At 36.5% G+C, this 27,055-nt stretch overlaps 1 protein-coding gene across 5 annotated transcripts in view; it reads left to right on the forward strand.

The window, feature by feature from the left end:
* Positions 1–26,200, forward strand: part of TRIM2 (tripartite motif containing 2) — a 57,283-nt gene extending 31,083 nt beyond the window's left edge. For 4 of the 5 annotated variants that reach the window (XM_063107963.1, XM_063107962.1, XM_063107964.1 and 1 more), the window contains 6 exons: positions 8,240–8,343; positions 8,588–8,755; positions 13,807–13,975; positions 15,065–15,135; positions 20,444–20,584; positions 26,048–26,200. In XM_063107963.1, the coding sequence (XP_062964033.1) occupies positions 8,240–8,343; positions 8,588–8,755; positions 13,807–13,975; positions 15,065–15,135; positions 20,444–20,584; positions 26,048–26,200 (806 nt within the window). Of the gene's footprint in view, positions 1–8,239; positions 8,344–8,587; positions 8,756–13,806; positions 13,988–15,064; positions 15,136–20,443; positions 20,585–26,047 lie in introns of all 5 variants that reach the window. The other variant, XM_063107961.1, reaches the window with a different exon arrangement.
* The last annotated feature ends 855 nt before the right edge of the window (positions 26,201–27,055 follow it).

The raw sequence follows: 27,055 nt of genomic DNA on the forward strand, positions 1-27,055 counted from the left end.
GCGGGAGCAGCAGCAGGGAGAGTCAGGGTGGGCCTTTTATATCCAGTTAGGCTGAGCTGGAGTGTTCCTATTGGCTAAGAAGGAAGGGGAGGGAAGTGAGTGGGGTTTAAACTGAGCTGGGACTTTCTCATAAGCAGGCAAAATTGTGCACATGGGAAGGTGATGTGGCAGCTAGGGGATTTTTCTGGGTGGGGGTTTTCCGGCAAACTTTCTCAGGTGCCATTTTGTGTATCTCCGTCTTTAACACCATTTTACTTTTCTGGCGGAGGGTATATTAGCCAACAAGTAGGACTTATCCAAGTTGACAGGTGGAAATGGCATCCTAGACAGAGGGACCAGTGTGAAGTGAAAAGGAAAAGTGAAGAGGAGAAACCATGATTAATGATCTAGGGAGCACATCCTATTCAAGGTGAGCAAAGGTCAGAGGAATGAAAAGTGATGAGATTGGACAAATCGGTGTCGTAGCTCACTGCTCTTTGAACGCCCTCTGTGCTCTTACACCTGGGCTCCTTCATCCATGAATTCTTTTACCAATTTTATCCTTCCCTCAAGTACCATCTTCCTTTTTAGGATATATTGTGATGATCATTATTTATGCCTGGGTCCTATTTCCTAACAGGATTGTAAATTCCTTGAGGTCAAGGATGATGTCTTTAATCATTTATAATCCCCAGCAATACCCAGAAGAATACTTTGCATAAGTACTTTGCCTGTTTGAATAAGATCAAGTCATGACCTACTTTTGATGACCTTATTTTATTTCCCTGTCATCACTGTCAGGCCCCAGTTTTGAGGTCCAGGGGCACACAGACCAGGCAACAGTGCACTAAGCTGCAAGGCAGTCATTCCCATGTGTTCACATGCATGGGACTATGCCAGGCAATATCAAACAGTGCTGGTCTAAGAACTTGTCTTTCCAACATCTGTGCCTTTGGCTACAAATGGGTAGAATTTATATTAGTAGTTAGAGGTGTTCAACTTTATTTTACAGTTATACCTCTGTTTTAGAACTTCAGGCTGTTAGGTGCATGATAATAGAACATACATGATTTGAACAATCCCTTTATGCATGCGTTGAAGACTGCCACATGTAATCCAGAAATCATTTAGATTCAACTACACATGTGAGATGGCAACTGTGATCCTGCTGTTCCTTCGGCTGGTCTCACACATACTGAGCTTTTTTGTGGCACTGGTTTTGTGCATAAAGATGTATAGTTTTCCTAAAACATGTATTAGTGTTCATACAACACTAATACATGCTTTAATTATATAAGTACATGTGTTAATTATATATATTCATGAAAGTACATGTGTTAATTATATGTATTCATGAAAGCGAATCATCATTTTCTGGTGATATAAAGGATTTTGGGGGGTAATTTCAACAAAAATTTTCATCTTCCTCACCCATTATCCAGCCCCCTAGTTAGATATGACTCTGCTGTTTGAGGACCTTCAGTGCTAGGTTGTCTTACAGAAAGAGGGATAAGATCCTGACTCTGATCTAGAGGAAGCCATAGTTGAGAAGGGGACAGACATGCAAAAAATGTTGTGCCTTCGGTATGCATCAAGGCATAGAAGTCAGGGTGGGCTGAGGGAAGAGAGTGGCAGGTGGAGGGGAGTTATGAAAGGTTCCTAGAGAGGACACCTAAACTTCAATAGACTTTGAAAGAGAAAGAGTCTGTCACATGGAAGGAGGAAAGGAGAGTTTACTACTGCAGTAGCTTATTTATAGTCTCCCTGCTTTCCGGGAAACATTTTCAATACATCCCTTATAATGCCCCCAGGTTCTCTGGAAGGAAAATATCTTAGTAAGTCACTACACTACATTATATCATACAGTGTACGAAGGGAAAGCACGTACAGAGGCATAAAAGTGAGAAACTCGGTCGTTTAAGGAACTGTAAGTGATTCCATTATCCTGGAGCATCGAACGAAGTGAGTTAAAAGCAGAGACCAGGTTGTTTCCTTGATAAAGAGCTGAGACTTTGTTCTGTAAACCTGTGTTACTCAAAGTGTGGTCCATAAACTACATGCATAAGAACACCTTGGGGTGCCTGGTGAAAATGAAAATTCCCGAATTTGCAGCTGCACCTACAGAATTATTAGACTCTCTGGAGAGGAACCAGGAATCTCCATTCTGCAAACTCCAGTGATACATTAGGGCTTGAAAACCATAGCTATATGAGGGGGTAGAGGAGGCAGCGGGCAATGTATGATATACGTAGAGTAGTGACTTACTAAGATATTTTCTTTCCAGAGAACCTGGGGGCATTATAAGGGATGTATTGAAAATGTTTCCTGGAGATCCGGGAACTGTGAAGAAGCTACTGCAGTAGTCCACATGAGCTATTATGAGTTCCAGAATTAAGAGTGATGTGATGGAGTAGAGAGGAAACAGCAGATTTATAGAATGCTTGGAAGGAAGAGGGCAGAAGTTCATGACCAGTTTGATCTCCCACCTATTTGACTTGAGTTCTGTAGGGCCATGAGGCAGAGGAGTAGATAGTTGTGGACTCTGAAGCTAGACTGCCCTGGTTCCAGCCCCAACACCACCACTTACCTATCTGTGCAATCTTGGGTAAGTTACTCAACCTCTCAGTGCTCAATCTTCTCCATAAAATGGGGATAAAAGAACCTACCTCAGGGTTGGTGTGAGGATTAAATGAATTAGTACACAAAAGAGCGTAGAACAGTGCCTGGCACTGAGTAATGTTCACTACATTTTAGAGAGGTGAAGTAGGTAGTACTAGTTAACACATAATTCATAGTTGTAGTATAGAAGTAATAGGTAGTTAAGAACATAGTAGATAAAGAGCTCGAAAACCTAACTGCCTCAATTTTAATCTCAGCCTACTGTTTATTAGCCATATAATTTAGAGAAAATTATTTAACCTCTCCATGCCTCAATTTCTTCATCTGTAAAGTGGGTATGATTTTAATGCATACCTCATGTGGTGAGAAGTAAAATAATGGATGTAAAGTCTTAGAACAGTGCAGGCACATGGTAAGGACTCCTGCATTTCAAGTGGAAATGTTGAATGTTTTTGTTATTGTTATTATCATTATCAACCAAGATAAGGAGAGTAAGAGGAAGAATAGGTATGTTTCAGTTTTGATCATCTAGGTTGAAGTGCATAGTAGGCATTTGGGGTTTGATGTCAGGACCACAGAGATCAATTTGGAAGTGAAAAGTACAGAGAAGTTACTTTAAATCCTGAGCTTTACTGAAATGTAGAAAATAGGAGTTGTGGTTCAGGGAGGAATAGATGGGAAATGGAAACAGGAGAGAAGAACAGGCATTGTCTGAGCCAGGCCTTGTGCTAAATGTCATCGTACTTAAAATCCTTAGTAGATATAAGATACTTTCAGTTCCTAATAACTCAATATCTTAATATACCTGCTACAGTATAATATGTGGTATGCTGGAACCAGCTCATAATGGCTTGTTCATTTAGCTTAGAGCATCTGTTGATGACGATTCCTTGAAACACAGGGATTATTTTTCCCTGACTGTTGGAGTTTGTTGACTAGGAGCCATGAGCTTTGTCAGCTACTAAATAAAGTCACTGAACAAAGGGGAAGCTGGAAGATGTGGGAAAGAGTGAAAGATGACAGTTGAATTGTTTGAAATTATGTAATTCATACACTATACCTTAATGAGTCGATGAGAAGTCAAATGAAACACTCATTTGTACTTAAGAACAGTGTGATTTCAAACTAATGTGTAAAATCAGTTAGCATGAGTCCAGAGGCTTTAGGGGAAGATATATTATTTTATGCCCCTCTTCACTGCCTCACCTTACCTCCCTACAAATGAGGAGGAAGGTTATGCTAATTTGGCATCTAAGGTCCTTATAGGAACACCTCCACACCCTTAGAGAATCTCATCCTTGGGAATGCTTCTTGCATTTCAAGTGGAAAAAAAGATACAACTAATGTTTACTGAATGCTAGGCACTGTGCTACATTATAAGGTACAACAGTGTACAGGACAGATGTTCCTCCTCCCCTCAGAGAGCTTACAGTCTAGTGAGGGACACAGAGAGTTAAACAGTTAAAATGACATGTGATACAGAGTGGGGTTTTCTAAAGAATTTTAAGGATAAAACATGATCCATATAAGCCCAAAGAGTAATTATCCTCACCTCCAAAACCTGGTATTTTAAAATCCACTTAGAAAGAAATAATGTGTTTACTGGAAAAAATACTATGTAAAGTGTCAGGAGAACCAAGATTTATTCTTTCCTTGGTCTCTAACTACCCAAGTACCTTTATGATGTGTCTAGCTTCAACCTTCTCATCTATAAAATGGGAATGATAATAGTTTCCCTGCTAGCTCATGCGATTGTTATAGGGAGTACATGAGAGAATTACAAGAAAGTGCTATAAATGTTAACGATGATTTTGTTTTCCTATTATGTAATGTGGGTTGTAAATTACTCATTCAGTCACTAATAACTCGTTCATGCACTCATTCATTCAGCAAGTATTTGCTAAGCACCTGCTTGGTTGAAGATACTGTGTTAGACACTAGGCTCAGTTTCATCTCGTTGCATTATTCCATTCAAAGTATCTAGATTTATTTAGCATTAATTTTCATATTAAGTTGGAGTGGGTAGAGGAAATCTGCATTTGCTGATCCCGTATTTCAGTCTAGGGGCTCACCTTACTTGTGTAATACTCCTGAAGGAGTGGGTGGAAGTGACCAGGAGGAGCACGAGTGAGAGGCTGTTGGCTTAAAAATTCACTTTGTGCTTCATAGGCTAGTTTATCATCTGGAAAATATGAGTTTAATTATCTTATGAAGTTATTGTCAAATTGTTTATAATTACTTTAAAAATTTGTGTTACTCATTTTACTAGACAATATGTAACCATCAAATGAAATCTTTTACATCAAACTAGACAGGAAAATATTTTATAAGTATTATGCATATTTTGTGTTACATTTATATTCATTAGGAAAAAACTAGTTTTCATCATATATTTAGAATACTTTACTGGGGTGTCTTTTGTATAGACTAAAGAGAATTTACTAGAAATCTTGAAAAGTAAAGCATGATCCCAAATTATTTCTCACTTCTGGAATTTCAATTTATTTTATTTTTGTCCTGAGACACTTTGGAACATTTGAACATTTCAGCATAATGACAATATGTTATAGTTCTGCATCATTACTCACCATCAAGATTTTTCTAGTTTAACTGCTAGTAAAAATAATCAGCATCAGTTGTCCCTCAAGAATATGCTGGTGGTGTCCGTTAGTCTTCAAGAGCAACGCTGTCATCCTGCTGTGTTTTCAAATAGTGTTTTTTAAAAAATGATGATGACTAATTTCTGATGACAAAAAATGCTCCTAAGAATCAGAGACGTTACCAGTAATGCCAACCCAGCTATTCAGAAACTGAGCCACGTGGCTTAAAGAAAAAGATTTTTGAAAACAAGTGTTACAAGCTTAAGAAAGAAGTAAACTTCCTCAGAGCTCAGGAGTGGGCTGCTGAGACCTAAACCAAACAACAATTTTCTATGAGGACTTTTCAGATAAAGACAATAAACTTATTGACCAAGCAAAACAACAACAAAACAAATATTATAAAATTAAAATGGCAGTGCCAGTTTCATCTAGCCTCTTCTAAAAACATATAGGCAATGTTAGACTAGCAGTTGTTCCTCCAACCCTATGATTTTATTTACATGTGGGGCAACAGACCCAAGCTATTGTTAACTTGAGACCAAGAATAAGAGCTCAGCTGACCCATCACCCCGGAGCTTAGTAGAGGCTACAGAACGTCTATCAGCAGTGTGTTCTATGGCACTCAGTTCCATGGCTCTCGTGACCTATACTGACAGGTACTGAGCATCTCCTGTTCATTTCAGGTTGGGCAGATAGTCTTCCATCTCCTTGTTCTGAGTGTTATTAATATGGAGTCCAACTAAATGTATTTCCAAGTTTTAAAATTATACATCAAAATACAATTATTTCCCATTTTCTACTGACACTCAAAAATGTGTGTTTATTTCTTCAAAGAACAAAAAAAGTGTTAGGTTTTTTGTTCATGTGTTTTCCCTCTTCTAACATCATCTCCATATTTTCAGAAGGAAAATAGAATCTTTTTGACTAAGGCCCTCCCTTCCTAAAGAATTATTTTCTCCATTTTTTCCCCTTCTTTCATCAACTGCTGCTGCCTACAGAGTCATCTCTGAATAGAATAAGCTTTGTCCATAGCAGGATAGACAAAAGGTTAAATGAAAGAGGCAGCAGGCAGTTTTTGTCCTTACCTGGCTGAACCAGAGGACAGCAAATCAGTGTTCATCTGCTCTGTTCAGGTGCTTTTTAGCCCCCGCTCTCTTTATTTGCAGTATTTCCTTTCCCTTCCTGCATGCCCTCTGAGCCATGGGTGCAATTCCAATTTTACGTAAGCAAGAATCTAGAACAGCCTGGGTTTTCTCTACAGTTACATCTTTGGTTATGTCCAGTCTTAGTTGTACAACTCTTGTTTTTTAATTATGTTTCTTTAAGTGGTCCTCAGTTCCTCATCTTGCTAAATTCCATGCTTTTCTTAAGAGAAGCTGACCTGCCCCCACTACCTTTTAAAAAGTATTTATAAACTGAGCGGTTTAGAATTATTTCTTTTTCTGGTTCTCCAGTTTTGCTGTACCTGTTACCCAGCTGTTATTCAGACATTGGGGGAATGACCAAAAATGAATACCACATTAGTGCATACCTCCTTCAAGGTACCCCTTCCTCTGTCCCCCACCACCAGATACCAGCACACCTTTTTTAAAGAGCGTTCACTGATACCATATACATGCATATTATGGATATTCTATGTGGAGCAAATACAGAGGACCCTCTCTTCTAATATGTCTGAGATAAAATAGAACAGTTTCCTTCACAACGTGGAAGATGTTCTGTTGAGTATCTGGATCTCAAATTTTTCTTTCACATTAAGTGAGTGTAGATGAGACAGGGAGATACTGAGTAAACTTGACAGAGTCCGTGGCTTCAAAAAAAATGACTGCTATGTGCGTCTGGTGAGAACTGGGTGAGCTGATGAGATTGTTCTGCACAGCAGTTCTGTTGTTGATTTTTTTCTGAGTTCAGTATATCACCAGTTTCACTTCCTAAACCCACAAATCTGTTTCAGAAGAGTCTCTTCCCATGCAGTGCTTCAGCGTGTGTTTGACATTATCCACCATCAGTGTGTCCTTGTCTGCTCTTTCCTAAGACCCTACATTGATGTCTAAAAACAAAATATCGAATTGCTCTTTTGAATATAAATGAAATTATAAAACTGAGGCATGGTTTTCTCTCTCTAACTATGAAACTTTAAACTTCCTTCCCGGTCATCGTTGAGCAAAGTTCATTCTGTTTCCATCCATTAATATTTACGTAGTCATATTGAAATAAGTTATAAAAACTTCTTTTGAAACAAAAAACAGATACCTGTTAACCTGTACGTGCTTTTGCTTTTTTTCCCCCCTGCCTCAGTGCTCCCTTTAAAAAATAGTAAGATGAGAATATGTCCTTGGATTAATTTCCTTTTGTCTTTCTTATTCATTTAATCTAGAAAGTGCCTTGTCAAGATATCTTTTATAATTTCAGGAAGAATACACTGCCTATGAGATACTGAATTTTTGAAAATAAATCATAAGTAAATCCAGTACAGATGGTCCCCAATTTATGATGGATCAATGTACGATTTTTGGACTTTATTGGGATGTAACCCCATTGTAAGTCGAGGAGCATCTGTATATGAAAATCAGCCTGTTATTTTCATAACATCTGTGGCCTTATGGTTTGTTAAATGCACTGAAAATCAAGCGTCTAGGTTCTTCTAAGAGTGCTGTGTGAGAGGGTGGGATCTTGGCAAAACTCCAAAGTAAGGCTCCTCTCCTATTGTTTCTCCTTGGTTGGAATATTAGTTTTTATTATTATCTCTTTGTGGAATCCCAGTATATTTTAATCATGTTAATATGCAGCTACAGATTAATAAGAGAAGACTGGCATTTGCCTTAAAAAGTGATTTTGCAAAGGCTTATTGTTCTGGAAGAGAAGTTTAGTAGCATACAGTTCAGGTCTTGCGGGGAGAGAGTTCTCTTTTTTAAAAAGTATAATGAAAAACAATTATGCATTCTCAGGCTACTTATGGAAGCCTGAATTATTCTTTTGCTAAAACTGAGAAATCTAATTCTCTCATGCTTAATTTCTGTGATTTTATCGTTTATTTTTAGGTACCAAAGGAAGAAATAAAGGAGAGTTTACAAATCTTCAGGGGGTAGCTGCATCTACAAGTGGAAAGATACTAATTGCAGACAGTAACAACCAATGTGTACAGGTATAGCCCCTAACTGTATATCTTTAACTACTTACATTGATAAAGTATAGTTGCATATTTTCTTACTTTAGACTTAAGATACATGGCACAAGGGAAGAAGTTTATTATGTGTATGTAGACTATTTTTCTTAAATAGAGTTTGCATGTTCTGACCTGTAGTACATATGACAAATGTTCTTGCCTATTTCTCGCTCAGCAATTTCTGTGCTGGTTCACATTCCAATGAATGTAATTTGTTTTACAGGTATTTTCCAATGATGGCCAGTTCAAAAGTCGTTTTGGCATACGAGGACGCTCTCCTGGGCAGCTGCAGCGGCCCACAGGAGTAGCTGTACATCCCAGTGGGGACATAATCATTGCAGATTATGATAATAAGTGGGTTAGCATTTTCTCTTCAGATGGGAAATTTAAGGTAAGATTAACCACCAAGTGGCCACTAAACAATAGAGAGAAGGGATAGGAAATACAAGGTGAAATTGTCTTTTTATTTTTTGAGATCCAACACAATAGTCAACAATTCTTCATACACAAAGACATCTTGACATTTAAGTTTTATGAAGCCAGAGTAACAATGACATTTTCATAAATCTACTCATATGTACCCTAAATGTGGCTTCATTTTATAAAGCAATTAGGTTGCTCACTTTTTTTTAAAAAACCATATATTTAGAGGGAAATTGTTCCTGTTACCTCAATTTAATGAAAAACAGCAACCCTTTGAAAGGGTTATCAAGAGTTCATTTATATTTCTCAAATTAATCTACAGGTTGTCACTTATGAAGTGACTTCTACTTTGTCAGGCCTGTGACAGATTATATGGGAGAAACAGAAATGTAAGACATGGTTTCCATCTCTTAAAAATGTACAAGCCCATTTAGGGGAAAAAAACTAATACACAAGAAATGACAGAAAATAGCTCATGTCAGCCTCTAATCAGTCATAAATTGTTTAGTACACTCTAAAAACACAGTGTTAAAGTATATAATATGGGATTTGGAAGGTAAAGAAAATGAAGGCTAAATTTACAGAAAAAACACAAGTTGAGCTTAATTTTGAAGGATCCCATTATTTGCCATATTTGCTGTCACTTCCGTCGTCATCTTTGGAAATAAGCTTATATAACATAAAAATGGCTTATATTTCTTCAGCAAGTCCTCAAAGAGTAAAGAGCTCTCTGGCGATAGAAATCTCTCTTCTAAGGTGTCATCAAAGAATTGTATCATCGAGCCCATTTTCTACATTTGTTCACAAGCAGATTATAAGACACCTTGTCAAAGACCTTTTTGAAGGTCATATGCACCATGCCTTCTGTAGTCCCCCATCCCGTCTGCCAGAGGCTTCTATTTCAGGTGACAACATGTACTTTAACTCAGACGGATCAACCCACTGGAATCCCAGCTCTGCGGTTTATTAACTGTTTGGCCTTCAACAAAATTATATAATTTCCTTGAGACTCAATAGCCTCATATTTAAATTTTGGATTTAAAAAAATCCATCTCAGGATTTGAGTAAGGACTAAATGAGATTTTACTTATGGATTTTATATGTGCCTCACTTGAAATAGGCATCTAAGAAATGTTCTTTCCCGTGCTTCTGGCAATCTTGTCCCTAAAGGGAAGTCTGTTTGATCAACATTATGACCACCTGAAAGTGCCTGGTGGTCATCACTTCCTCGTCTAAATGTTAGAAGATGCTGCTTTTCATAATCCATCCTGGAATCCTGAAGATTACCTGAAGTTCACTCATTAGCCTCTTATTGGAGGAATATATATTTTCCTTTAAAGTCTTTAGATTGCTATAGTTACCTCAGTGTTTTTATGAAAACGAGTTACTGATGTTATTGTTAGCTCTCAGATTGGAGTCTCTCTTTTGTGTGAAGCAGCATCTTTTCAGTCTAGACTAAAAAGCTGTTACATTTAATTCCACAGTATTGTACACAGTTCTTCAGTTGCCCTTGAATTTTTTGTTTGACTAGAAATTTGATGGCTCCATCTGATGACCATGTGTACAGAAAGATCTCTTGCCTTTCCTTCCCTCTAACTTTTTCCCCTTCTTTTCTGTTTTCATGATTGTGTTTGTGGTAAAACATACCTGCATATGACAACTTTAACATGAATAGAATGAAAACTATTCAGTGATCTCTTAAAATATTCATCTAGTTTGGAGACAACTCTTCATTCTTGTTTCGTACTCTAGCAAAATGATGACTTGTCTTCGTAAATTCAGGAGCTAATACTAAAATAGATTTCACATGTTGAGACAGGAGTTATATATTGAGAAAAAAAGCCTTCCTGACCTAAGCATTTTTTATTCAGTGGTTCAATAGTCATAGGCATTCTTCTTGGAAGAACTAGCTTCTGTTGGAATACAATTGGTAATAATCAGAATAAACACTAAAGAACACTCATACCCCCTAGAGGATTCAGGGAATGGATACGGTACAGTTTCAGCAATATCCTTTTTTCTGATAGGTGTTTATCAAAACCCAAAGGGTAAAAGGATAGCACATAAAAACACTTTAGTACTGTCATGGGAGTTCATGCAAGTGTGATGTCTGTGACTATACGTCAAGAGATACTTATTTTCTTCTTTGGTGGGACTCAGTAAAATTAAATAGGTGCTGAGAAAGACATTCCTTTTACACTAATGCAAATTCTTTTTGTTTATTCCTAATCGTTCCAGGGATGTAATATCTTATCTCCTTCTTTCTTTAATTCACTAACTTCTCAGCCCCAATTTTGACTCCTCTCTGCCTCCTCTAATTTTTTCCTTTCCATCTTCCATCCTGACGTATCTTCTAGCCCTCTGGTCACCATATTCTAAAATATCCCATCTCTTCCCTCGTCAGTTTAAGAATGTATTTGTTGAGTTAAATGCTCTCATTCAGTCATTCCACAGCCACGGTCTAAAATATTTTTGCCTACTATTCTGTTTAAGATGGGGAACACACAGTCAGGCCAAATGCAGTGATTCTTGTTTCACTTGGTAGAATCCAGTGCGGCTAAACTAGGAGTGGTGGAGGGAAATGGAAGGTAAAGAAGTTTTGGTTCGACATTTAAGTCGTTCTTTTAGATCTGCCCAAGTTATCACTACATGATAGAATGAGGATAATCCTTTATTTTCTGTTTTTATTCTAGATAATTATCCATTTGGTATTATATGGTTGAGTCATTCTAAGTAACTATTAGCGTTCATAATGTCAGGTAGTAATAATATTTTTGTCTCAATAATCAGAGTGCCATCTCCTTCTTTTGATCTCTGCTGACATATCTTCCATTCAGACATGAAAGAACAAATACCATTTCTTTACACACCATTTTGTTACAGCCTCTTTGATCTTTGGGCTAGACTGCAGAATCAGAATCAAATTTACACAACAAATATCCTTGCCAAGAAAACCATTGTTTCCTTTTTAGTAATTTTGTCCCTTTTCTCTAAAGAGATCAAATCTGAATCTCAGTCATTTATAAACTTAGAAGAATAAAGGATCATACTAAGTCTGAAAACCACTATAAGAAAGTCTTCATCCCTCTACTAGAAAATTTAAAGACATATACGTGACTCATGTTGTATTTCTATCAGATGGTGCTAATATATAAAGAGAAAATAACAGGGCTAAAGCAGAACTTATGAGAATGTAACTTTTGGGAGTTTTAATTTTTAATTTAAAAAGACTTGCAAATAGATTTTTAAAATAAGCCTACAAACAAATATAAAATGAAAAGTAAAAGTTTCTTCTGCCACCACTAACACCACTTTCTAAGATATAGATACTGTGTGGTTTCTCACTTTTAAAACCTTCTGGAAGTATATGTTCATGTATGCACAGATTTAATGCATGTGGGCTCAGACCATACTCACGTTCTGTAACTTGCTTTGTTCAATAATATATCTGAGAAATCTTTCATAAAAACACACACAGGTCTGCTTCCCTCTAAGCCTGGGTGCAAGGGAGAACTGGGGTTCATATAGTTCTCCTGATTTAACATGCTCTCTCTTCTGCTGTCCCTTGCCTTGTGTGCGCCTTCTCCTCCCCTGTCTGCAGTGACCTGTCTCATCAAGGTATTGTTCCCACGTGCCTTCTGAGGTAGACTATTTGAATTCTTCCAAACCTACCAATTTGAAGACTCAATACCAGGCACTTTAACAAGGGTACAGTACACATTTTTGTCTCTGCAGTGGGACTGAGACATCCTTGAGCACAGAAGCTATGCATCATTCGTGTTTGTTTTCTACACGCCTAGAACACAATGTCAGGTACATGCTGGGTGCTCAGGCAGTGTTTGCAGAATTAGTAAATAAACGGGTGAATGAGTGAAGCACTTTTTAAATGTAGTCTAGAAAATAGAGCTATAAAAATAAAAGTAAAGGTATAAGACCTGGGGGAGGGGGAGGAAGATAAAGGAGGAATTGGTAAAGGGCCACAAAAAACGATCACATTGCACAATGTTGAATATACGGATTATCCTGATTTGAGCATCACATATTGCACACAGGTAATGATATTCAACACGGTACCCCACAGATATGTACAATTAACTACATTACAATTTTAAAAAAAGGTATAAGACCTGCATTTCATAGCAAATAGGCATTTACATACACTTTGTAGTCTACTCAGGAACATGAATGAGATTTTAAATGCTTATGGATGATAAAAATCTAGTGCTTTTCTCCTGTTTTAAAATAGTGTGAAAAGTGGAACCATTTAATCACCATACTTCTTTTTAATATATTCAGCAAATATTTGTTGAGTATCTATTATGCACCAAGAAGTAGGGTAGGCTCTGAATACACAGTGGTGGATAAAATAGACATGACTTTGACTCATGTAGAACTTAATTCTAGTAACGTTCAATGGCAGGTGCCTGACTGACAATTTTGATATAAATTATGATATATAACAGTGGTAATGATGGTTTCCCTCTAGTGACTGCTTAATATGGGCTATACTCTACACTAAACACTTTATCTACATTATTTTACTTAATACATATTCCAAAAATACCAGTGGAAACTATTCAGGTCATTTTTTGACATTTTTAAATGCATAAGGAATCTGAAGTTTAAGGAAATTAAATCCATGGTGCTATCCCAGGTGTGTTCAAAGTAAGTAACAGAAGCAGGCCAGTGTTCTGCTAATCTGGGGATCTTTCACTATACCACACTGCCTCCTTACCAGGGAACTGGGACCCCAGTTTAAGGGATTCCAGAACATTTTTGTCGGTGATCTCTTTTATTTATTTACTTACAAATAAGATTTCATATAAATAGCAGTAGCAAACAATGGATGCGACAAAGCTCCAGTTTTCCAGGACAGAAGATCATTGTGATATACAAGTAGCTGTGCCTCCCTGTTTGAGCATTCAAGTAAATGTTTACTAAAACAAAAGTCTGTCTTTGTGTTCTGTAGTGTTTTAATCTTTGATGTCTGTGCCTGATTTCTGTACTTGTCTCTAACAGACGAAAATTGGATCAGGAAAGCTGATGGGGCCCAAAGGAGTTTCTGTGGACCGCAATGGGCACATTATTGTGGTAGACAACAAGGCGTGCTGCGTGTTTATCTTCCAGCCCAATGGGAAAATAGTCACCAGGTTTGGTAGCCGAGGAAATGGGGACAGGCAGTTTGCAGGTACACTCGACGGTAATATGTAAACCCCCTTTTTAATGCTGCTTCTGCTCACATTTGCATGATGTTGAAGATGCCACATCGCCCGTGTGTTTGCTGGCTTTGGGAAAGATGCTGGGGATGAAATCTAAGCATGGTTAGATGCTTCTCAGTTACCCTGCCAGCAGTAAGTTGAATTGCAGTCCACGTGTGATTTTTACTGGTGGCAGCTTACAACTCAGAATTCTAATCTTCAAATATATTAAATAAAATATAAATTTGAAAATAAAATATTTTTAAAATAAAAGTGTTTGAAGAGCCGTGGAGTAATTCTTTTTTCCATCTATCTGTAGCTTTATTTAAAGAACCTCTCAAAGAGAATTTTTTTCTCTTTTCTAGGTTATTATAAGAGAACAGGAGTTCAGGATATTTGCCGAGTACAGAGAGGGTAGTCTCTTGCTTCTCTTTTCAGTGTACCTACCGCTTTGCAATCACTAGCTTACTTAGATTTTCACATCTGCAAAAGAGGCTGAAAACAATTTATTAATTTTCCTTTTGAAAGGATGCTTTTGGCATTTAACATTAATTTGCGTAATCTTTCTTTTTGCTTTGTCTCCAGTTCTGCCAGTTTCTGAATGTCACCCAAAATTATAAAGTGTGGGTTTTCTGTTCAGTTTTTTTTTAAATTACATATTGGAGTCTCCTTCCCAATGCTGTGAGTTGCCATGTCTTTCCTTGGTGGGAGCTGAGGGCCCTAAAATGACTGACACATATTCAGGGAAGCTGGCTGTTGTGACTTTCAGATGGTGGTATGTATGGAGAACAAATTCTGATGCTTACTGCTCATCCCACTTCATTAGGGCTGCTAGAACTCATAGCTTGATCTGGAAGAAATCAGAGTAGGCAGTCACAAATATGGAATAATATAGGACCCACGTTACCTGGAGCCCAAGGTCTGGCTGAATCATCTTTGAAGAACTGAGTCTATGATTCTTTGTTCTTTCTTAAATTACTAAGTTAATATATCAAGTTTGTTTTTTGTGACAGTAACTGCTCTGTTGTAGTCATTTTTGTTGTGGTGGTCATCACGTATTTTTTCCATCTTTATTGCAGGTCCCCATTTTGCAGCCGTAAATAGCAATAATGAGATTATTGTTACAGATTTCCATAATCATTCTGTCAAGGTAATATAAGCACATCAGTTGTTAACTTTTAATTGCTTTTTTGTTGTTGTTGTTCTGAAACAAATAAACTTAGTAGCTATTTATTAAGGACCATCTATGCATATGGCAGATATATAAATCATAATAGATTTAAAGTAATCCTGAAAGAGTCTCACTAAGAACAGGATCTCTCCCCTCATTCTCACTGGGGTTTGCCAGCTGCATTTCCAGGGCATGTTGGATTGGGCACACTTGGCCTCTCTTCTCTTCCACCCTCTGAAGCCACTTTCGGAGAGATTGGTCTGGGGGAAATAATGTAATACATATACACACAGGACTTACTTAAGGGAGTTAACCTAAAAGAGTAGATTTTGCTTTTAAGACATAGGTTTTAATTTGGACATACAGACTTTGAAAAGTCAGGGAATTGAACAAAATGTGGTGGCAGTAAGTTTCTTAATTTGAAACTCTTCATTTGAAACTGGTGTTAATGCAGATGATCTGAAAATTAAATTTATTAAAATTATTATTATTAATTTATTGAATCAAAATCAATTATACATATATTTGGGGCTGAACATTGACATATGTTGATCAAATCAATATTACTGCATATGTATTGTTACAAATCATAATTATTCTTTATGCCCCTTGTGAATCTCTCCCCTTCCCGGGCTCCCTTCCCCCTCCCCCCTCTCCCCTCTAATTACCCTAGGTTTCTTTTCTCCTTCTGAAACAATAATGGTTACTCTGTTACTGTTGCATAGATGATCTGTCCAATGCTCAGAAGTGTGATCAGGTCCCCCAGTATTATTGTAGAGCAGATGCTTCTTCTGTCACTCTGAAATGGGCTGAACTTAGAGACAGACTGTCTGAAGCTTAATACTTTGTGGCTATTCAGTAGATTAAAACAAAATTGCTTTTTCAATTTTCTGCATCATGAAGCCTTTAAATCAAAATTAAATATTAGAACTCTGCTATAACAACAGACTTGGGGGTGGTAGGAATAACCCTAGTGTATATTCATATAGTATATTTCATACTTCTTAGAATGCTTTCACACATCTTGTGTTATCTAGAGAACCACAGCCACCTCTAATAATACAGTATGTCTTTCTTACTAGGTACAGGGGGAGAAAGATTTGAACTGTATTATGAGAAAATCAGGAAGTAATAAAGTGGTTCAGTAAAAATTTCTCATGTGGTGAAATGATGAAAAAATATTTAGTAATGTTCTAGACCACGCTTCTCAAGGTGTGATGCATGCTCTGCTGTAGCTACGCTAGGTGGTCATGGGCAGTGCACTGGCAGACATTCTATTTTAAGACTTATGTTTTTATTTTTAGGGTTACTTTCTGTTTACATCAAGTGATACTGGTTTGCACTTATAAAAGTGATATAAAGTTTTCCTTATAAATAAACTTATTTAAAATTTTAAAAGCGAGTTATTTTAGAGGACAAATAATAAGAAACAGCATAGAGTAGTATGCCAATGACTAAAGTTTGCACTTAGAGACAACTACTGAGTAACCAAAGTTAATAACTATCAGAGTTGAAAACTACAATAGCTAGATAAAGGGCAGAGTTTTTAACACCCAAAGGTGCTCTCTCTTCTGTGTCCTCTCATTGCATCATTTCCCCAGCTCACCCTGGAAGACACCTTTAACCTGAGTGAATGGACAGGCCTTGAGCTTTTTTGAAGCGTGCCAAGTCCCTGTGCAAAGAGTAGAGCACAGTGGGCCGTGGGAATGGGGGAAGGGTGAGGGAAAAGGGTGCCCACCATTGCTTCTTTTCTGAAGCTTCTCCCTGGCACATTCTCTCTAGAGTTGCTAGCATAGTGGTAGAGCTCCCCCTACACCTGATGTCAATAAGCTGCATTCTCCTCAGACACTGCTCTCTGTGGGAGGTGTCTTGGTAAAAGGAAGAGGACAGTGGGAAAAGTTGATCCAGATCAGGGCAGGAGGATGGAAATAGAAAAGAGGCAGTAGGAACTGGGCTTGTAACTGTCCTCCCAGGAGGCACAACAGTCCTGTAGAGTGAGCATAACTGTAAAAAAGTAACACAGGCTGTTACCACACTGTCTACCCTTCACTCACTTTATAGAGGAACCATTCATTTTACAGGACATACAACAAGAAGAAAACCCAGATAGAGCCTAGCAGTGCAAAGGCCAGCAAATGCCTGGCATAGGTGCTGCCCGTCCCCCACCGGAAGAAAGTAGCAATTAAGTGTGTTGCTTTTCCCTACTAAGCACAATTGTGGCCTCAGAGCCTTTCCTGTCCAGTGCTCCAGGCAGCCTCTGAATCAACTGGCTTTGGTATGTGGGACAGCTCCTGCTTACCAGCCCTGGCTGACACCGTAGAAAAAAGTAACCAAATATGTAAATATCCAAAGTGAAAGGCAGAGAGCAATAAATGATTTCATTAAAAATAGGTACATATAAATTTCTATGAGTTTCCAGAAGAAAAGAGATTTTCGTAATTAAGACTACCAAGGAAAACTTCCAAATGGAGGTGGTATTTGACATAAAGAGAATTTTGAAATCAGGAAAGGATTATCATTAAGCTTATAAAAAAAACTTGCTATAAAAGCTACAAAAACTATTTCAGCTGTACTTCTGCCTCTTAATATATTTTCATCTGAATAAATTTTAAGTAATTAAATGACAATTTAGATGGCAAAAATAGAAAATATGAGAAATTAATAATTTTTAAGATTCTGAAAATTCTTCAAGTTTTCAGTAAAGTAGAGGTAGATAATTTCAGCTATTCATTTAAGCTCAATTTTCATCTTATTTAAGAAAACCATAGTCTTTTTTTGTTTTTCCTCTTTTTTTGATGACTATTGTCATATAACTTTGTGGAATACTTGGGCTCTTGTTTCCATGTAGTAGCAGTTAGCAGCAGTTCTGAATTCATGTCACGTCTGTGTCTTACATGTCACTTGTGAAAAATGTGTCTGTAGATCAGGAATAACACGTGGCCTAGTTAGTCCTTTAGCTATCTGCAGTTTATATTTTCTTTTCATCACAAATCATGTACGACTAGATTTAGCATTCTGCATTATTCCAAACGGAAGCGGAAGCCCTTGAGTTGTTAGGATTACGTGGAGGGAAACAGTGATTCAGAGAGAGAAACGAACAAAAAGATTGTTTGCAAGACTTAATAAGGGAAAGATCAGAAAGTAATAAATTGTGTCCTCACTGGCATAATCACATTCCCCTTGGTCTTTAAAAGCAGAATAGGACATGTAAAATTTGGGAGAGGAGGGACAAAAAGAGTCAGAAAAAAAATTTTTAATGTGGCATCTTAGTAAAAGCTAGTTTTTCTTGTCTCTGTCCTTTCTAAAGAACCAAACAGGTAGCTTGCTTACTTGGCAAGATGGTAGTTAATTCAGGAAGTGGTCATGACTTTTTCTTCTTTATCTTAAAGTAAGTTTTGCCTTTAGAAATGGAAGTGTCCTACTTTCCCAACGTACTTAACTAAAAGAAGTAGGCGTTTTAATCATTCATGATCAGAGATGGCAATAAGAGAATCTCTAAAAGTTCCTGAGATCATCCTAAAATTAGATCTGTGCTCTAATACAGATGTTCCTTGACTTGTGACGGGGTTACGTCCTGAAAAACTCATGGTTAAGTTGAAAATATCATGTCACAAATGCATTTAATACACCTAACCTACTGAATATCATAGCTTAGCCTAGTCTATGTTAAACATGCTTATAACACCTTTGCCTACAGTTAGGCAAAATCATCTAACCTGAAGACTATTTTACAGCAAAGTGTTGAATATCTTATGTAATTTATTGAATATTGTACTGAAAATGAAAAACAGGGTGGTTTTGCACCATTGCAAAGCTGAAAAATTGTAGGTTAGGGCTGGCCGGTTAGCTCACTTGAGAGAGCATGATGGTGGTAACACCAAGGTCAAGGGTTCGGATCCCATTACCAGCCAGCCATAAAAAACAAACAGAAAATATAAGCTTCAGGAAAGGGGGAGGGGGTGGGGCATTAGCAAGAAATTGGTGAAGGGCCACAAAAAATTATTATATTGTGTAATGTTGGATATACTAATTATCCTGATTTGAGCATCACATATTGCATACAGGTATTGATATTCAATGCTGTACCCCACAGATATGTACAATCAATTATGTCTCAATTAAAAAAGAGAAAAATCATAAGTTGAAAAATTGTAAGTAGAACCATCATAATTTGGGAACCATCTGTGTAGTGAACTCTCTAAGTTCCACATGTGAGGATCTCTCAAGATGACTTGCACATAATACTTTTTGATTTGTTCGTGAGTACTTCTATGCATCTAGGCATCATGCTAATGGAAATCTAAAATATTGTCATGGAGATATTTCAAAAACATTAAGTATCAAGTGAATCATCAAGATAAAGTTAATACCAAGTTCAAAGGTTCGGATCCCTGTACTGGCCAGCCACCCCCCCCACCCCACCCCAAAAAAAGAAAATTGTGCTTACTGTAGTGTTATCTTTAAACACATTAAAATTTTAATTCTCTCAAATCAGTAATCTGTATTTGATACATACACAGTAATACTCTATGAATAAGAATATTTAATTAACTACAGCAACCCATTGCTCGACCATATCAGAATTTGCTTAAGAGTTTTGTTTAGCCCCTCACTTCTAAGTCTTCCTTCTCTCAGTAGGCTTTCTATTCATCAAAGCCTTAGAATCATACACTATTTTAACTAAAATATCTTCTGAAGGTAAATAAAAAAGCCCTTTTCTTATTCCTCACCCACTGCTATTACATGCGCGCGCGTGCACACCATACACTGTGAATTTCCCTTGTTGTAAGTACGAAGTCCAGCCTACTCTTTCTTGTTATGTTGATGTAGTAAAACAGTAATAAATTCTGAACATCAGGCCTAACAAAAAACTCCCATCCAAATTGAATTATCATTCATTGTTTTAGAAATTCAATGCCTATTCTTGAAATTTAGCTATTTATGTAAAAGCAGAAAGAACAATATTGTTGAAAATTATAGCTCTTACTCATGTTACCTTATATTTGTATAGTATTTTATAATTTATAGCAAAAGTACTTTTTGTGTAAGTATTTCATAACCAGATATGGGCCACAAAAAAAGAAGTGGAATTTAACAAATGATAAATCAGATTTATACAGTAGGTTGGAGAACCACAAGTGATATAGATTTTTTTTTCTTTCTTCAGAATGTCTTAAATCATAGGTCTTGTTATAAATAACCTGCTCAGATAAATATTTTAAAAATCCATAATGTCAGTTCAACTGTTTTAATTTAAAATAAGATAATTTAAAAATATTTCATACAGGTGTTTAATCAGGAAGGAGAATTCATGTTGAAGTTTGGCTCAAATGGAGAAGGAAATGGGCAGTTTAATGCCCCAACAGGTGTAGCAGTGGACTCAAATGGAAACATCATTGTGGCAGACTGGGGAAACAGCAGGATCCAGGTAGATTAAAATGCTAATTTATATGTTTAGAGTGGTTGGTATTTGTTAAAAGTGAAGAATTGGCTGTCCCCAAACTGAAACGTTTTCCATTCTCCATTGGTTATAAGCCCATAGATAATCTCACCAGAAGGAACAAACTAAGCAAGATGGAATAGAACAAAGGCAATATATCAGCAGAGCAAAGCCCTCTAAGTCAGAGGTTTTCACATGTATCCCACAGACTTCCAAAGGGTTTGTGGCTACAATTCAAGAGGTCCATTGAGCAAAAATATTACATTAACCTCTGACCGAAAATTGTCATTTCCCCTAATTAAGAATATAGACAACCATCAAAGTAGTTTTAGGACTTTGTCACCAAGAAAAGCACCAAAATTTTCATATTATATTACAGTTGTTGAAGACATCTCTAATTATTTATTATTTATGTTCATCACTACTTCAAACTTACAATAATTATCACTATTTCTTGTTATTTGATGTGCGCACTAAAAAAGCATACATATCACTATATCATAATTTGTTAATATTTTGGTAACAATATTTTAATAGGATCATGTTTCTTTATAATCCCATGTATTTTATTTTATGCATTTAAAAACATTATTTTGCGAAATAATGCATGGGTCAAAGAGGAAGCCTCAAGGAAGATTTTAAAATATAATGGGCTGAATGAAAATACAAATAAAGCATATCAAAATCTGAAATTTAGCAAAAACAGTGCTGAGAGAGAAATTAAATGCTTACATTAGAAAAGAGGGAAAGTCTCAAATCAGTAAGCTATAGGACTAGCTGATTAGCTCCGTTGGTTAGAGCATGGCATCATAACACCAAGGTCAAGGTTAAGGGTTCAGATCCCTTAACCAGCCAGCCACTAAAAAAAAAAAAAAAAAATTAAACTCTCATCTCAAGAAGCTAGAAAGAGTAAAACAAACCCAAAGCAAAAAGAAGGAAGGAAATATTGAAGAGAGGATCAGAAATCAATGAAATTCAAAACAGAAAAACAGAGAAAATCAATGAGACAGCAAGTTTGTTCTTTGAAAAGATCAATAAAATCAACAAGCCTCTAGCAAGACTGACAAAGAAAAAAAGAGAAAAGGCAAAAAACTAATATTATCACAGACCCTGCAGACAGCAAAAGCATCATAAGGGTATTCTGTAAAGAACTCTACATATATAAATGTGACAACTTATATGAAATGGACAATTACTCAAAAAATACAAACTCTACAACTCACCCAGCTATGAAATAAGTAATTTGAGTAGTCCTTGAAGTATTAAGGACATTTAATTCATAATTTTAAAGCTCCCTAGAAAGAAATGTCTACATTCAAATGGTTTCACTGGAGAATTCTACCAAACATTTAAAGAATTAGCACCAATTCTACACAATTCCTTCCAGAAAATAGAAGACAAGCTTCCAAACTCACTTTCCAACTCAGCTTCTGAAGCCATGATACCAAAACCAGACCAAAACAGTGCAAAAAAGAGAACTACAAACCAATATTCCTTATAAATATACGTGTAAAATTTCTTAACAAAATGTTAACAAATAGAATTCAGCAATATCTAAAAATTCCTCCATGACCAAGCGGGATTTATTCCAGGGATGCAAGGCTGGTTCAGTATTTGAAAATCAGTCTGTGTAATACACCATATTTAAAAGTCTAACGAAAAAAAGTCATAGCTCATTATCTATTGATGCAGAAAAAGCACTTGACAAAATTCAATACCCATTATGACAAAACTCTCAGAAAACCAGAAACAAATTTTTGCAACTTGATAAAGAACACCTGTGAAAACCTAGAGCTAACACCATATATAGGGATCTGAACCCTTCACCCTGGTGTTCTAACACTGTGCTCTAACCAGCTGAGCTAACTGGCCAGCGCTGAACACCATACTTAATGATGAAAGTCTGCATGCTTTCCCTTAAGTTTGGGAAAAAGCCAAGGATGTCTGCTTTCACCATTCTTATTCAACATATTCCTGGAAGTTCTAGCCAGCACAATAAGGAAAGAAAAGGAAATAAAAAGCTTACAAATTGAAAAGGAAGAAATTCAAAACTCTATTTGTAGATAACATGATTGTTTGCATAGAAAATACCAAGGAATCTACAAAAAAGTTCCTAGAACTAATAGGTGAGTTCAGCAAGATCGCAGAATACAAAATCAACATACAAAAATCAATTGTATTTCTATATACTACCAATGAACACATGGAAACTGAAATTAAAAATACAATACCATTTACAAACACTGAAAAAATGGAATGTTTACATATAATAACAAAGCATATCCAATATGTGTATGCTGAAAACTATAAAATACTGATGAAAGAAATCAAAGAAAATCTAAATAAATGGAGACGAACCGTTCATGGACTGTAAAACTCAGCAAAGATGTCAGTTGTCCCCAAACTGATGTACAGGTTTAACACAAAATCTCAGCAGGACTTTTTGGTAGATATAGACAAGATTATTTTAAAATTTATATGGCAAGGCAAGGGAACTAGAATAGCTAAAACAATTTTGAAAAAGAACAAAGGAGAAGAATCACTGTCTAATTTTGTGGCTTGCTATACAGATGCAGTAATGAAGACTGTGTGGTATTGGTGGAGGGACAGACACAAACATCAATGGAATGGAATAGAGAATACAGAAATAGCCCCTACACATGTACAGCCAACTGATTTTTGACAAAGGTATCAAGCAATTCAGTGGAGGAACAATAGCCTTTTCAACAAATGGAGCTGGAGTACATAAGATATCCACAAAGGGGAAAAAAAAAAAAGAAAATGAACTTTATCTTATACAAAAAATTAACTCAACATGGACCACAGATTTAAGTGTAAAATGTAAAACTATAAAACTTTTAGAAAATAATGTGTCAGAAGATAAACTTTTAGAAGATTTTTAGAAAGTCTTTGAGACCTGGGGTGTGGTGAAGAATTTTTAGACATGATACAAAAACTATAGTCCATAAAAGAAAAAGTCAATAAATTGGACTTCATCAAACTCAAAAGTTTTTGCTCTGTGAAAGATCCCATTAAAAGGATAAAAAGATAGGCAACAAATTGGGAGAAAATATTTACAAACCACGTTTCTGACAAAAGACTTACATCTAGAATATGTTAAGACTCAACAGTAAACTCAGCAGTAAAATAACCAAGCAATCCAATTAGAAAATAGGAAAAAGACGTGAAGAGAAATTTCACTGAAGAGAATATATATGTGAAAAGATGTTCAATATCACTAGACATTAAGGAAGTGCAAATTAAGATCATGATGAGATACTACTGCACACTTATTAGAATAGCTAAAATTTAAAATATTGATAATGCCAAATACTGGTGAACATATGGAGAAATTAGATCTCTTGTACATTGCTAGTGGGAATGTAAAAATAGCACAGTCAGCCTTGAAAATAGTTTGGCAGTTTCCTAAAAAAATAAACATATACTTACCATACAACCCAACATTTGCACTCCTGGGCAATTTATACCAGAGAAATGAAAACTTATGTCCACACAAAGACCTGTACATTGTCATTCATAGAAAGTATATTTGTAATAGCCAGAAACTGAAAATAACCAAGATATCCTTCAATAGATTTATGGCTAAACGAACTGTGGTATTCAGTACTATGAAATACTACTCAGCATTAAAAAGGAGCAGATTAATGATACACTCAACAACTGGGCTGCATCTCAAGGGCATTATGCTGAGTGAAAAAAGACACTTTCAAAAGGTCGCATACTGTATGATTCCATTTATATTACATTCTTGAGATGACAAAATTAGAAGGAAAACAGATTAGTGGTTGGCAAGGGTTAGAGATGGTAGGGAGTGGGTATGGCGATAAAGGGGCAAGAGGTTAGATCTTTATGATCATGGAATATTTCTGTATGTGATTGTGGTGGTGGTTACACAACTCTACACACGTGATAAAATGACGTACAACTGTACCACACATCCCAAAGTCAATTTGTGAGTTTTATATGGTTCTATAGTTACAGAAGATTGGGGGAAACTGGGTGAAGGGTACTATCTTTGCAACTTCCTATGCATCTATCATGATTTCAAAATTAAAAGTTAACAGAAACAAACAAAAAAGAATAACAACAATAATCTTATGTTTTTATGGTTTAAGAATAATGGTATCATGAATGTCATTTGGCATTTTGGTTGAGTGTAAAAAAATAATAAAACTGTTTACATTCTGGGTGCTGGGGGGGGGGAGCATTAAAACACAATTCTGAGATTGAGTCTGTAGTCCTTGCCAAACTACCAGAGGGGTCCATGGCACAAAAAAGTTTAATTTTTACGCTAAATTAAGGACAAACCTTCCAAATCCTCAAGTTGAAGAAAAACTATTTCTTCTTTTCTCCTATTTCTCTGTGTACACATCTGCATAGACCTAAACATGTATTTACAGATGGCACTATTCATGCTTGTTCACGTGGCCCTGTGCCATGCACCTAAGAACCCAGAGTGCTCTGGTTAAATCTAGCAGCATTCATACATCACTGTGAGGACAGCCGCAATCAGCAGTTTGATATAGGTATCTACTTCTCAGAAAAAGAACTGAGACTAGAAATGTAATACTAAATGCTTTTATTTTTACAATATATTTACCTTGTTTAATTATCCCAATGTCTGAAGAGGCATTCCATATCTCATGAGAAGTATATCAGGAATCTGATATACTATGAAGACCAGAAGTCAGGTAGGGAACTTCACAGAGCAGTTCTGTACAGGACCATGGGTGCTAAGCTGTTTGTATTGTGGCCCTCGTAGCACCTACCTTGTTACACTGCCTTTTAAAACACCATACAGGCAAAACAAAATGGTCAAAAGAAACCAGTCTGGGCCTTGTGAAGGAGGAAAAGTGTAAGGGCATGGATTTGTTCCTTTTATTTCATCGTAACAGAAGCTTACAGAGCAAAAGAAGACCATTTCATATCCAATACACATGTTGAACCACTGACTTCTTACGACTCGCTCTTCTGAAAAGGAAAAAAAAAAAAAGGTCTCTCTTTTCTCATTATGACTCCAGACCATTCCTCTGCAGTCTAGTTGATTTTTCTCCCTAATGATTGGGGATTAAAGGGAGATGTGAGGCTGGAAGGAGAAGAAGTTTGAGGAAAAAGGGTCATTCATTTTTCAAGCACCATCCAGGGCCATTCCCACCAAATCCTTGTTAGGACCACTGTAGGAACACAAGTGAGATCTCGCAGCCAGTGGCATGTGCTGTGTCAGTGACTCTGCGCATAGAGAGGAAGAGGAGAAAAAGCAAGGTAAGTGGGGAGAAAGATTGAATGAATATGTGATAGTGACCTAAACAAACCTAGGGGTTACTTACATGCTTTTATATTAAAAACATTAGCATCAAGTGTTTTCTAACTCATATTTCATCATATTACTATAACTTTTCTTATAACTTTCTGACTTTATATTTTTTATAGGTTTTTGATGGGAGTGGATCATTTTTATCCTACATTAACACATCTGCCGACCCACTCTATGGACCCCAAGGCCTGGCCCTAACTTCAGATGGTCATGTTGTGGTTGCAGACTCTGGAAATCACTGTTTCAAGGTCTATCGATACTTACAGTAATGGTGGGCAGGTGGACACCCCCTTACAGAGGTCTTGCACTATAAACTGGAATGGATTTCTCAATGCAGGACCAGATTATGACTAGACTTTTCATGCTAAAAGGAATCATTGGTGAACTTTCCAAGTTTATTTCTGAATGTAACAATTTCCTTAAAAACTGCTTATCCAATTTCCGTAATTCACCTTTAGTGTTAAAAAAAAAAAAAATCTCTTCTATTGAATCTATGTGAAGTATGGCTTATAGGACAGGATTTATGTAGTCAAACTAATTTTGCAAATCAAACCCTTAAAAAAAACTAGAATATGTAAAGATATTTGTTAATCTTGTGAATGGTAGCTTTTGCACAGAGCTTCCAAAAACAAAACAAAACACAACAAGAACAAAATCTGTTGTAGTTATATCCTTAACCTAGGTCACAAGACCCAGGGAATCTTCTAACCTCACTTTTACGGTAGGTATTACTCTTGTGACATTTTTTTGGTTATCAACAACTACATATAAATTACTTTAGAAAAAAATAAGGCTGTCTTGCAAAATCCTCCCAGCTGTGATTAGCAGGCCTCTTGAGTTTAGCACTTAAGAATTAATGCAAATTTCCCAACCTTTCTGGGAAATTTGTGTGTTCTTTTCACCTTCTCTTTCCTCTTCACCTAGTATCAGAAAACAAAGTACATCTTCGAGGGAATCTGAAATTCCTAATGCTTTGAAAAGCATATTACAAAAGTAATGCTACTTTTAAATGAACTGCCCAGTTAACTCCAGATTAATGCACTGGAATGTAATCAAGAAAAAGTTAGTCTTGTTTTATGTGCCATGTTTTCACATATGTCTCCCCTCTTCCACTTGATGAAAGC

This window comes from Cynocephalus volans, chromosome 9 (assembly GCF_027409185.1).
Source record: "Cynocephalus volans isolate mCynVol1 chromosome 9, mCynVol1.pri, whole genome shotgun sequence".
Lineage (NCBI taxonomy): Eukaryota > Metazoa > Chordata > Mammalia > Dermoptera > Cynocephalidae > Cynocephalus > Cynocephalus volans.